General features: G+C 37.0%; 1 protein-coding gene across 1 annotated transcript in view; it reads left to right on the forward strand.

Moving 5' to 3' along the window:
- LOC139862607 (phytyl ester synthase 1, chloroplastic-like) overlaps nt 1-14,750 on the forward strand; it is a 30,532-nt gene that overhangs the window by 1,427 nt on the left and 14,355 nt on the right. Inside the window, exons 6-8 of the mRNA XM_071851221.1 lie at nt 108-208; nt 296-417; nt 622-730. Coding sequence (XP_071707322.1) covers nt 108-208; nt 296-417; nt 622-730 — 332 coding nt within the window. The remainder of the gene's footprint in view (nt 1-107; nt 209-295; nt 418-621; nt 731-14,750) is intronic.

Genomic DNA, 14,750 nt, shown 5'->3' on the forward strand with positions numbered 1-14,750 from the left:
ACTTTCAAATAGTTTTAGTTATCTTTATGACCATATTTAATGTTGTTATTACCATATGCATCATGACTAGCATCACCGTTAACTGTCATCTCTTGTTATCCTATCAGGTGATCCTATAAAGATGGCGCTGGTCGATGCTGAAAAATCGCTAGTTCCAAATTTTGAGAAATTATTGGACAATCTTAGATATTTGCTTCCTCGGCTTTCGGTATGAATCGCAAGATCCAGACGTCTGCATGTTCTCAAACAACATATTAGAAAACTAATATTTAATGATTTTTTGAATGAATATCAGGGACTGACTGATATTATTCCAAAAGAAACACTTGTTTGGAAGTTGAAGCTGCTTAAGTCTGCTGCTGCGTATACTAATTCTCATCTGCACGCAGTTAAAGCTGAAGTATTGTTGCTTGCAAGGTTAGTTTCATTTTTCTACTTATTTTTTCGTGTGTTCATTATACACTAATATATAGTTAAGTACTTTTATAAGTCGGACGGTACAAGTTCTTTCATTCTATATTTCTCTTTTCTCTTGATGTTAGTTTCTAATAATTAATTTGTTATTTGTGTGAACTTTAATAATGCACTGTTTAATATATAGAAGTATTAATGTTTTTTTAGTGGTAAGGATAACTTGCTTCCAAGTGGAGATGAAGCTGAAAGGCTTTCAAGAGAATTGGCGAACTGCAAAATATGCTACTTTAAAGACAACGGACACACTTTATTACTGGTACTTCATAACTTTTAAATCTTCTTGTCTTCACTATGTTTTTTCCAAACTTTTTTTTTTTTTTTTTTTTCGGTAAAGGGTTTTCACCCGGTAAATATATATCAACCAAATATTACAAGAGAGTTTAGAAGATTATGAGACATGCCTCATAATCATACAACCAGAAAAACCAAATCCAGAAGCTAATCAAAGCAACAACCACAAGCCAAAACAAGACTCGAAACAGAAACAAACTACACAACAAACACATTACGCAATCTTCCAGGAGCTCTTCATGTCCAGCACCGAAGGATTCGACTTCCATTTCAGCGACATAATCTTCAATCTAACAGTTGAAAAAATAAGCTGAAAAACCTGGTCAACCGAGCGAAATTGCTTCTTGAACATTCGATTATTCCTCTCTTGCCATACGAAATAAACGGTAGACGCAAAAAGAATTTTGGAGATAATAATTCTAGCTGATGTTCTAGAAGCCATCAGCCCAAGCAACCGAATCACATCCTTCCAAAGCGTAGCAGAATACCGAAATTGCCACAAGCCTTGCACCTTAAACAACACTTGTGAAGCAAAAGGACACGTAAAAAATAAGTGATCGTGAGAATCTGGAACAGTTTTACACAAGCTACAAAGGACCGGATCAATCTGATGCTGGACATCCCACGATCGAAGTTGGTCTTGCGTTTTCATCCTTTCCCGAACAAGAAGCCATACCATAAAAGCATGCCTAGGAACACAATGCTTGAACCAAACCATAGAATACCATTCTACCGGGGCTTTTCTGTCGCGAATTGTGTCCCAGACTATATGTACCGAAGGAGTATGCAAGATGCCCGACAGATCCTTCCATTTAATCACGTCGCTAACATTTGACAACATTGGAACAAAGAAATAATGGAGGATAGGAAATTGGTTAACCCACGAATTGTCGACAATTAAATCCGCCACCTTAGAAGTCGCATCTAGCCCCGCATGCAACACTTGACGTCTAGAAATAAAATTAGCAAAGGGACCTTGCTCATTCCACGAATCAAACCAAGCAGAAGTATCGCGCCCATCACCAATAATACTAATCATATGTCGGCGAATACAATTACGAATACTAAGAATCTTTCTCCATCCCCAACTCGCATTCGCCTTAAGCTGAACATCCCAAAAATTCCTTCCGTCAAGCCGATAAGAATGGATCCACTTCACCCATAAAGAACTTTTATGAGTTAAAAGTCTCCACACCTGCGAGGTCATAAGAGCAATATTCCAGTGCTTGAGACGTTTAATACCAAGACCGCCCTCGGCCTTAGGAAGACAAACATCCGCCCATTTAACTTTGGCTTTACCACTTTTCATATCCCCTTGACACCACAAAAAACCTCTCATCAAAGCTTCAATATCATTTATAATCGAGTCAGGAAGAATAAAAACAGCTAGCCAGTAAATTTGCATGGAAGATGAAACAGACATAATCAATTGCACTCTACCAGCAAACGAGAGAAATTTGTTTTTCTAATCTCCAATCATGCATTTCACTTTCTCAACTAAAACTTGACAGTCACGATGTAGAAGTCTAGAAGATATAAGCGGGACTCCCAAGTACCTAACAGGCAACTTCCCTTCATCAAACGGTAAAATAGCCAAAATCTTGTGTTTAGAAACAGTCGTCACATTAGCAAAAAATGCTGAACTTTTTGGCAAACTAGGCACTAAACCCGAGCATCCTTTAAACTCATCCAACCCCTGTCTAATAACTGAAACAGAATTTTCATCGGAAAATGACAACAAAAAAAGGTCATCAGCAAAGCAGAGATTAACAATCTCCTGTTTCTCACACTTTGGATGATATCGAAATGACCCTGAGTTCCGAATATTACGAGCAAGAATAAGAGTCAAAGTATCCATGACCATAGTGAACAAATAAGGAGAAAGAGGGTCCCCCTATCGAAGACCCCTCTTACCTTTAAAGAAACCATGGAGATCACCATTTACATTGATAGAGAATGATGTCGTAGTAACATAGGACATGATCCATTGGACCATTGTACGATGATACCCGAACCGAAGCAAAATCTCCTCTAAGAATCTCCAATCAACGGTGTCATACGCTTTCTGAATATCAACCTTAAAAGCACATCTAGACGTACCACCTGGCCGATGGTAATTCTTCATAATCTCCTGTATTAAAAGAATATTGTCCGAAATGCGACGACCCGGAATAAAAGCAGATTGATTTTCACTAATAATATCACTTAAGCTGTCTTTAATACGATTAGTAATGATCTTGCTAATACACTTATAAATGACATTACAACCAGAAATAGGACGAAAATCCGTAACCTTGTTCGGGCTAGGCACTTTAGGAAGTAAGGTAATGATCGTATGATTAATCTCCTTTAAAAATTGCCCATTACGGAAGAACTCCTGAACAGCACATGTGACATCCACTCCAATAATCTCCCACGCTGCCTTGAAAAACGCGGCAGAGTAACCATCCGGACCAGGAGACTTATTATCCCTTATATCAAAAATTGCATCCTTTACTTCACGATCAGAGACTGGGAGAATCATGGCATTCGCACATTCAACAGTAATCTTTTTTGTGAATAAAGAGTTCGGGTCAGCAATCGGATCAGTAGTTGCAGATATGCCTAAAAAAGTAGCATAATGATTGATAAAAATGCTTGGAATTTCATTCCCTTCAATCATACTGCCATCTGGACCCATGACAGCAAGAATACGACTCCGATTAACACGACCTTTAACCACATTGTGAAAATAACGAGAATTACTATCCCCCACCCGTAACCATTCCACCTTCGACTTTTGCTTCAAAAAACGTTCCTCATCAAGCACATCATCATTCTACACTTGTAAAAGATGAGCTTCATCCTCCCTGATGTCCAACGAAAAAGGATTAGAGTCAAGCGCTTTCTGAACACCATCAAGCTCTACTCTCAATTTCAAAACCCTTTCGTGTAAGTTCCCTTTTTCCCACATTAGCCTGCGCAATGGTTTCTTGAGACATCTCAATTTTTTTGACAAATTGGAACATACGATGCCCATCGACTCTATTAGACCATCCATCCAAAATAGTATTTCTAAAATCAGCATGATTCATGATATAATTAGACAACCTGAATGGTTTATGCCGATTGTGATCCACCACGACATCATGTAACTTCAAAATTGCCGGACAATGGTCCGACACACGATAAGGCTGAAACATGGCATATGAACTCACGAATTCATTCAAAAAAACATCATTTGCCATTACTCTATCGATTTTCTTCAAAATCCCCGAACCCGATTTAGGCTTTTGGTTCCAAGTAAACTGGAAACCCGTTTGATTAAGATCTGACATATTAATCATATTAATACATTCTTGAAAATCACGCATTGCTGTAGTCATTTTTGAACTACCCGCAACTGATTCCTCGCGATTTAAAGATACATTAAAATCCCCTAAAATTGCCCACACTTGCTGACCCACGAAGTTCATATGCATCTTGAGATCGTTCCATAAAGACCTTCGTCGAATGTAACTATTATGCGCATACACAAAAGAAACATAGAAACTTTGGTCGCCCAAGGCAGTCCGAACGAAACTATGAACAACTTGATCTGTAACAGTAAGAATCATAACATCAACCACATTAGGATCCCAACCAACAATAACTCTTGTACATCCCACACAAGCGCTTTGATTAGAAGCCCACATCCAATGATGAAAAACACGATCACAAATATTCTTAAGATTTCCCTCAGCAAGATGGGATTCCAAGGCAGCACACATGCATAACCTATTTTCAGACACCATATCACGAACCTCCATTTGTTTAGGGTTGAGATTCATACCCCTAATGAAATGTCCCGTTCTTATTGATTAAAAACGTTCCATATTAATTGATTTCGTTGCGAGGTTTTGACCTCTATATGAGACGTTTTACAAAGACTGCATTCATTTTAAAACAAATCATAACCTTTATTTCATCAATAAAGGTTTAAAAAGCTTTACGTAGATTATCAAATAATGATAATCTAAAATATCCTGTTTACACACGACCATTACATAATGGTTTACAATACAAATATGTTACAACAAAATAAGTTTCTTGAATGCAGTTTTTACACAATATCATACAAGCATGGACTCCAAATCTCGTCCTTATTTAAGTATGCGACAGCGGAAGCTCTTAATAATCACCTGAGAATAAACATGCTTAAAACGTCAACAAAAATGTTGGTGAGTTATAGGTTTAACCTATATATATCAAATCGTAACAATAGACCACAAGATTTCATATTTCAATACACATCCCATACATAGAGATAAAAATCATTCATATGGTGAACACCTGGTAACCGACATTAACAAGATGCATATATAAGAATATCCCCATCATTCCGGGACACCCTTCGGATATGATATAAATTTCGAAGTACTAAAGTATCCGGTACTTTGGATGGGGTTTGTTAGGCCCAATAGATCTATCTTTAGGATTCGCGTCAATTAGGGTGTCTGTTCCCTAATTCTTAGATTACCAGACTTAATAAAAATGGGCATATTCGATTTCGATAATTCAACCATAGAATGTAGTTTCACGTACTTGTGTCTATTTTGTAAATCATTTATAAAACCTGCATGTATTCTCATCCCAAAAATATTAGATTTTAAAAGTGGGACTATAACTCACTTTCACAGATATTTACTTCGTCGGGAAGTAAGACTTGGCCACTGGTTGATTCACGAACCTATAACAATATATACATGTATATCAAAGTATGTTCAAAATATATTTACAACACTTTTAATATATTTTGATGTTTTAAGTTTATTAAGTCAGCTGTCCTCGTTAATAACCTACAACTAGTTGTCCACAGTTAGATGTACAGAAATAAATCGATAAATATTATCTTGAATCAATCCACGACCCAGTGTATACGTATCTCAGTATTGATCACAACTCAAACTATATATATTTTGGAATCAATCTCAACCCTGTATAGCTAACTCCAACATTCACATATAGAGTGTCTATGGTTGTTCCGAAATATATATAGATATGTCGACATGATAGGTCGAAACATTGTATACGTGTCTATGGTATCTCAATATTACATAATATACAATACAAGTTGATTAAGTTATGGTTGGAATAGATTTGTTACCAATTTTCACGTAGCTAAAATGAGAAAAATTATCCAATCTTGTTTTACCCATAACTTCTTCATTTTAAATCCGTTTTGAGTGAATCAAATTGCTATGGTTTCATATTGAACTCTATTTTATGAATCTAAACAGAAAAAGTATAGGTTTATAGACGGAAAAATAAGTTACAAGTCGTTTTTGTAAAGGTAGTCATTTCAGTCGAAAGAACGACGTCTAGATGACCATTTTAGAAAACATACTTCCACTTTGAGTTTAACCATAATTTTTGGATATAGTTTCATGTTCATAATAAAAATCATTTTCTCAGAATAACAACTTTTAAATCAAAGTTTATCATAGTTTTTAATTAACTAACCCAAAACAGCCCGCGGTGTTACTACGACGGCGTAAATCCGGTTTTACGGTGTTTTTCGTGTTTCCAGGTTTTAAACCATTAAGTTAGCATATCATATAGATATAGAACATGTGTTTAGTTGATTTTAAAAGTCAAGTTAGAAGGATTAAATTTTGTTTGCGAACAAGTTTAGAATTAACTAAACTATGTTCTAGTGATTACAAGTTTAAACCTTCGAATAAGATAGCTTTATATATATGAATCGAATGATGTTATGAACATCATTACTACCTTAAGTTCCTTGGATAAACCTACTGGAAAAGAGAAAAATGGATCTAGCTTCAATGGATCCTTGGATGGCTCGAAGTTCTTGAAGCAGAATCATGACACGAAAACAAGTTCAAGTAAGATCATCACTTGAAATAAGATTGTTATAGTTATAGAAATTGAACCAAAGTTTGAATATGATTATTACCTTGTATTAGAATGATAACCTACTGTAAGAAACAAAGATTTCTTGAGGTTGGATGATCACCTTACAAGATTGGAAGTGAGCTAGCAAACTTGAAAGTATTCTTGATTTTATGAAACTAGAACTTTTGGAATTTATGAAGAACACTTAGAACTTGAAGATAGAACTTGAGAGAGATCAATTAGATGAAGAAAATTGAAGAATGAAAGTGTTTGTAGGTGTTTTTGGTCGTTGGTGTATGGATTAGATATAAAGGATATGTAATTTTGTTTTCATGTAAATAAGTCATGAATGATTACTCATATTTTTGTAATTTTATGAGATATTTCATGCTAGTTGCCAAATGATGGTTCCCACATGTGTTAGGTGACTCACATGGGCTGCTAAGAGCTGATCATTGGAGTGTATATACCAATAGTACATACATCTAAAAGCTGTGTATTCTACGAGTACGAATACGGGTGCATACGAGTAGAATTGTTGATGAAACTGAACGAGGATGTAATTGTAAGCATTTTTGTTAAGTAGAAGTATTTCGATAAGTGTATTGAAGTCTTTCAAAAGAGTATAAATACATATTAAAACACTACATGTATATACATTTTAACTGAGTTGTTAAGTCATCGTTAGTCGTTACATGTAAGTGTTGTTTTGAAACCTTTAGGTTAACGATCTTGTTAAATGTTGTTAACCCAATGTTTATAATATCAAATGAGATTTTAAATTATTATATTATCATGATATTATCATGTATGAATATCTCTTAATATGATATATATATATACATTAAATGTCTTTACAACGATAATCGTTACATATATGTCTCGTTTAAAAATCATTAAGTTAGTAGTCTTGTTTTTACATATGTAGTTCATTGTTAATATACTTAATGATATGTTTACTTATCATAGTATCATGTTAACTATATATATATATATCCATATATATGTCATCATATAGTTTTTACAATTTTTAACGTTCGTGAATCACCGGTCAACTTGGGTGGTCAATTGTCTATATGAAACATATTTCAATTAATCAAGTCTTAACAAGTTTGATTGCTTAACATGTTGGAAACATTTAATCATGTAAATATCAAACTCAATTAATATATATAAACATGGAAAAGTTCGGGTCACTACAGTACCTACTCGTTAAATAAATTTCGTCCCGAAATTTTAAGCTGTTGAAGGTGTTGACGAATCTTCTGGAAATAGATGCGGGTATTTCTTCTTCATCTGATCTTCACGCTCCCAGGTGAACTCGGGTCCTCTACGAGCATTCCATCGAACCTTAACAATTGGTAACTCTAGTCGGTAAGCTACTGGTCCGACACGATCAATAATCTTGAATGGTCCAATATACCTTGGATTTAATTTCCCTCGTTTACCAAATCGAACAACGCCTTTCCAAGGTGCAACTTTAAGCATGACCATCTCTCCAATTTCAAATTCTATATCTTTTCTTTTAATGTCAGCGTAGCTCTTTTGTCGACTTTGGGCGGTTTTCAACCGTTGTTGAATTTGGATGATCTTCTCGGTAGTTTCTTGTATAATCTCCGGACCCGTAATCTGTCTATCCCCCACTTCACTCCAACAAATCGGAGACCTGCACTTTCTACCATAAAGTGCTTCAAACGGCGCCATCTCAATGCTTGAATGGTAGCTGTTGTTGTAGGAAAATTCTGCTAACGGTAGATGTCGATCCCAACTGTTTCCGAAATCAATAACACATGCTCGTAGCATGTCTTCAAGCGTTTGTATCGTCCTTTCACTCTGCCCATCAGTTTGTGGATGATAGGCAGTACTCATGTCTAGACGAGTTCCTAATGCTTGCTGTAATGTCTGCCAGAATCTTGAAATAAATCTGCCATCCCTATCAGAGATAATAGAGATTGGTATTCCATGTCTGGAGATGACTTCCTTCAAATACAGTCGTGCTAACTTCTCCATCTTGTCATCTTCTCTTATTGGTAGGAAGTGTGCTGATTTGGTGAGACGATCAACTATTACCCAAATAGTATCAAAACCACTTGCAGTCCTTGGCAATTTAGTGATGAAATCCATGGTAATGTTTTCCCATTTCCATTCCGGGATTTCGGGTTGTTGAAGTAGACCTGATGGTTTCTGATGCTCAGCTTTGACCTTAGAACATGTCAAACATTCTCCTACGTATTTAGCAACATCGGCTTTCATACCCGGCCACCAAAAATGTTTCTTGAGATCCTTGTACATCTTCCCCGTTCCAGGATGTATTGAGTATCTGGTTTTATGAGCTTCTCTAAGTACCATTTCTCTCATATCTCCAAATTTTGGTACCCAAATCCTTTCAGCCCTATACCGGGTTCCGTCTTCCCAAATATTAAGATGCTTCTCCGATCCCTTGGGTATTTCATCCTTTAAATTTCCCTCTTTTAAAACTCCTTGTTGCGCCTCCTTTATTTGAGTAGTAAGGTTATTATGAATCATTATATTCATAGATTTTACTCGAATGGGTTCTCTGTCCTTCCTGCTCAAGGCATCGGCTACCACATTTGCCTTTCCCGGGTGGTAACGAATCTCAAAGTCGTAATCATTCAACAATTCAATCCACCTACGCTGCCTCATATTCAGTTGTTTCTGATTAAATATGTGTTGAAGACTTTTGTGGTCGGTATATATAATACTTTTGACCCCATATAAGTAGTGCCTCCAAGTCTTTAATGCAAAAACAACCGCGCCTAATTCCAAATCATGCGTCGTATAATTTTGTTCGTGAATCTTCAATTGTCTAGACGCATAAGCAATCACCTTCGTTCGTTGCATTAATACACAACCGAGACCTTGCTTTGATGCGTCACAATAAATCACAAAATCATCATTCCCTTCAGGCAATGACAATATAGGTGCCGTAGTTAGCTTTTTCTTCAATAACTGAAACACTTTCTCTTGTTCATCATTCCATTCAAATTTCTTCCCTTTATGCGTTAATGCAGTCAAGGGTTTTGCTATTCTGGAAAAGTCTTGGATAAACCTTCTGTAGTAACCGGCTAGTCCTAAAAACTGGCGTATGTGTTTCGGAGTTTTCGGGGTTTCCCACTTTTCAACAGTTTCTATCTTTGCAGGATCCACCTAAATACCTTCTTTGTTCACTATGTGACCGAAGAATTGAACTTCTTCCAACCAAAATGCACACTTTGAAAACTTAGCGTATAATTCTTCCTTCCTCAATACTTCTAACACCTTTCTCAAATGTTCACCGTGTTCTTGGTCATTCTTTGAGTAAATAAGTATGTCATCAATGAAAACAATGACAAACTTGTCAAGGTATGGTCCACACACTCGGTTCATAAGGTCCATGAACACAGCTGGTGCATTAGTTAAACCAAACGGCATGACCATAAACTCGTAATGACCGTAACGTGTTCTGAAAGCAGTCTTTGGAATATCATCTTCTTTCACCCGCATTTGATGATACCCGGAACGTAAGTCAATCTTTGAATAAACAGACGAGCCTTGTAGTTGATCAAATAAGTCGTCGATTCTCGGTAGTGGGTAGCGGTTCTTGATGGTAAGTTTGTTCAACTCTCGGTAGTCGATACACAACCTGAATGTACCATCTTTCTTCTTGACAAACAAAACAGGAGCTCCCCACGGTGATGTGCTTGGTCGAATGAAACCACGCTCTAAAAGTTCTTGTAATTGGCTTTGCAGTTCTTTCATCTCGCTGGGTGCGAGTCTGTAAGGAGCACGAGCTATTGGTGCAGCTCCTGGTACAAGATCTATTTGAAATTCAACGGATCGATGTGGGGGTAATCCCGGTAATTCTTTCAGAAATACATCGGGAAATTCTTTTGCAATGGGAACATCATTGATGCTCTTTTCTTCAGTTTGTACTTTCTCGACGTGTGCTAGAACAGCATAGCAACATTTTCTTATTAGTTTTTGTGCCTTCAAATTACTAATAAGATGTAGCTTCGTGTTGCCCTTTTCTCCGTACACCATTAAGGGTTTTCCTTTTTCTCGTATAATGCGAATTGCATTTTTGTAACAAACGATCTCTGCTTTCACTTCTTTCAACCAGTCCATACCGATTATCACATCAAAACTCCCTAACTCTACTGGTATCAAATCAATCTTAAATGTTTCGCTAACCAGTTTAATTTCTCGATTCCGACATATATTATCTGCTGAAATTAATTTACCATTTGCTAATTCGAGTAAAAATTTACTATCCAAAGGCGTTAATGGACAACTTAATTTAGCACAAAAATCTCTACTCATATAGCTTCTATCCGCACCCGAATCAAATAAAACGTAAGCAGATTTATTGTCAATAAGAAACGTACCCGTAACAAGCTCCGGGTCTTCCTGTGCCTCTGCCGCATTAATATTGAAAACTCTTCCGCGGCCTTGTCCATTCGTGTTCTCCTGGTTCGGGCAATTTCTAATAATGTGGCCCAGTTTTCCACATTTGTAACAAACTACATTGGCATAACTTGCTCCGACACTACTTGCTCCGCCATTACTCATTCCGACACCATTTGTTCCTTTCGTTCTATTAACCCCTGGTCCGTAGACCTCACACTTCGCCGCGCTATGACCATTTCTTTTACACTTGTTGCAAAATTTGGTGCAGAACCCTGAGTGATACTTTTCACACCTTTGGCATAGCTGCTTCTGATTGTTGTTGTTGTTGTTGCGGTTATTATTGTTGTTGGGATGATTGTTGTAGTTGCTGTTGTTGTTGTTGTTGTTGTTGTTGTTGTTGTTGTTGTTGTTGGGCCGTTTGTTGTAGTTGCGATTGATGTTGCGATTGTTGGGATAATTGTTGCGATTATTGTTGTAATTGATGTTGTTGTTGTATTGGTGATTCTTATCACCGTTTTCCTCCCACTTTCTTTTGACTTGCTTCACATTGGCCTCTTCAGCAGTCTGTTCTTTAATTCTTTCTTCAATCTGGTTCACTAGTTTGTGAGCCATTCTACATGCCTGTTGTATGGAGGCGGGCTCGTGTGAACTTATATCTTCTTGGATTCTTTCCGGTAATCCTTTCACAAACGCGTCGATCTTCTCTTCCTCATCTTCGAATGCTCCCGGACACAATAGGCACAATTCTGTGAATCGTCTTTCGTACGTGGTAATATCAAATCCTTGGGTTCGTAACCCTCTAAGTTCTGTCTTGAGCTTATTGACCTCGGTTCTGGGACGGTACTTCTCGTTCATCAAGTGCTTGAATGCTGACCACGGTAGTGCGTACGCATCGTCTTGTCTCACTTGCTCTAGATAGGTATTCCACCATGTTAACGCAGAACCTGTGAAGGTATGCGTAGCGTACTTCACTTTGTCCTCTTCAGTACACTTACTTATGGCAAACACCAATTCGACCTTCTCGGTCCACCGTTTCAATCCGATCGGTCCTTCGGTTCTATCAAATTCCAAAGGTTTGCAGGCAGTGAATTCTTTGTAGGTGCATCCTACATGATTTCCTGTACTGCTAGATCCAAGGTTATTGTTGGTATGTAGCGCAGCCTGTACTGCGGCTATGTTTGAAGCTAGAAAAGTACGGAATTCCTCTTCATTCATATTCACGGTGTGTCGAGTAGTCGGTGCCATTTCCTTCAAAATAGTCAAATGAAACAAGTTAATCATACAGAATATTAAGAGTAGTTAATAGTATTTCGTAGCATAATATGAACTCATTTATAAAAGCTTTTTCTTCATATTAGCGTTTTATAAGTTTAAATTCGGGTAGTACCTACCCGTTAAGTTCATACTTAGTAGCTAATATACAATTCAACTACTACAATTCTATATGAAAAACTGATTATAATAATATTTCGCGTTCAAACTTTTACACAATATTTTACAAACTTACAATACCGCTTATTTTACATATAGCATGAAATATAGCACACAATAAATTTGATACAAGATGGTTGTGAAGATAATTCTAGCTAGTACACGAGTCGTTCAGCAAAGGCAATAAAGACACGTAATTCATACGTCCAGAAACAAGTCATGCATTCTGGTTTTACTAGGATTACTTCCCATCCTTGGTCTTGTGGAACATAACCGTTATGGCCGTTGATAAGACAGCGTGTTGTAATGTCGTCAAAGGGACGAGGGTTACGTAATGTCCAACAGTCCCGTAACAATCTAAAAACCTCATTTCTTACCCCAATTACCGACTCCGTCACTTGTGGGAACGTTTTGTTTAATAGTTGTAGCCCGATGTTCTTGTTCTCACTTTGGTGAGAAGCGAACATTACTAATCCGTAAGCATAACATGCTTCTTTATGTTGCATGTTAGCCGCTTTTTCTAAATCACGAAGTCCAATATTCGGATATATTGAGTCAAAATAATTTCTTAACCCATTGCATAAAATAGCATTTGGGTTCCCCGCAATATATGCGTCAAAGTAAACACATCGTAACTTATGGATTTCCCAATGTGATATCCCCCATCTTTCAAACGAAAGCCTTTTATAAACCAAGGCATTCTTGGAACGTTCTTCGAATGTCTTACAAACTGATCTCGCCTTAAATAGTTGTGCCGAAGAATTCTGACCGACTCTAGACAAGATTTCATCAATCATGTCTCCGGGTAGGTCTCTTAAAATATTGGGTTGTCTATCCATTTTGTGTTTTTATACTGTAAAATAGACAAGAGTTAGATTCATAAAAAAAAAAATACTTATTAATACAAGCAATTTTTACATATATCATAAAGCATAAGCACACTATATTACATATATTACACCACACGAATACAACTATCTTATTCCGACTCGCTTGTTTCTTCTTCTTCGGTTTTGGTTCGTTTTGCCAAGTTTCTAGGGATATATGATGTTCTCCTAATACGAGCCATCGTTATCCACATTGGTTTAGAAAAACCTGGTGGTTTAGAGGTTCCCGGGTCATTGTTACTGTAGCGACCCGACCAAATCGTCATTGACGGCGCCGCTACTTAGGTCCCGTTACGTGGTCGTAGTCCCTATATGAGACTCGTTTGACCAAAATTATGTCGCGTTCATTTGAAAGGTACAAAGTTTAGTTTAACAAACGGATCGACAAGTTTAAGTTTACAAGGTTATAAAGTATGAATGAAATAACTTGCGACATAATATAAGTTGAAAAACACCGTTGCTATAAATAGCGTAAGTATGTAACCAAAAGTTTGAATCCAAAAGTGCTATCCCTAGCGTATGTATGTATGTATGCTTGACCCCAAGCAAGAAATCAGAGTGTACGCGGAAGCATGTATCAAATAGCCAAGTATGAACCTGAGAAACATATAGAAAACTGTCAACGAAAAACGTTGGTGAAATCATAGGTGTATTAGTAAATGTTATATTTTGAACCACAAGATTTAGTATTTCCATAAATTGATCATCCAAAAGTTGCATTCCAAAAGTTGGTTCGCGAGCACCCAATTATCAAAGCTTAACATTCCTTCCATTGTATACCCCATCACTTAGTGCTAGAACAAACACTGATTCTCGAAAATATATTTCATCCGTAGACGGTAGCGAACCGTCAAAGATGAGGGTTGTCAACCCATATGGCCATATAACATAAGTTCTCGCTTACACCCGGCAAGTGTAACTAATGATAATCGAATTGAGGATTTTTGTTCTAAACTCGCTGTAGAATGTTTGTTTTCCTTGTACTTGTGTTCAAAGTATAAAAGTAAGTAGTACAAAATGTAACAAAGCATATGTTTCTCAGCCCACAATTTAAAAGTATAAAAAGTTGTTGAAAAGGTGGGACTATGATCTCACCTCGAGTGCACGAGTATTAAGGTACTTCAACAAGTAAACGTGTGCATGAAAGTTGCTTAGCCTTGACCTAAACAAGTAAGTTGTATCAATTAACCGGTTACGACACAAGGTCGGGTGAAATGTGTTCAATTAGTCCTATGGCTCGTTAAGACTCGAAAAGTATAGCATGTGAATCACGTTGTCAAGTTTCATGCGAGAATGAAGTATAAAAGCATGTTAGAACGATTGCATAAACGTTTGGTTAAGTTTGGCTAAAAGTCAAACTTGGTCAAAGTCAAAGTCAACGATGTC

This window comes from Rutidosis leptorrhynchoides, chromosome 8, assembly GCF_046630445.1.
Source record: "Rutidosis leptorrhynchoides isolate AG116_Rl617_1_P2 chromosome 8, CSIRO_AGI_Rlap_v1, whole genome shotgun sequence".
Lineage (NCBI taxonomy): Eukaryota > Viridiplantae > Streptophyta > Magnoliopsida > Asterales > Asteraceae > Rutidosis > Rutidosis leptorrhynchoides.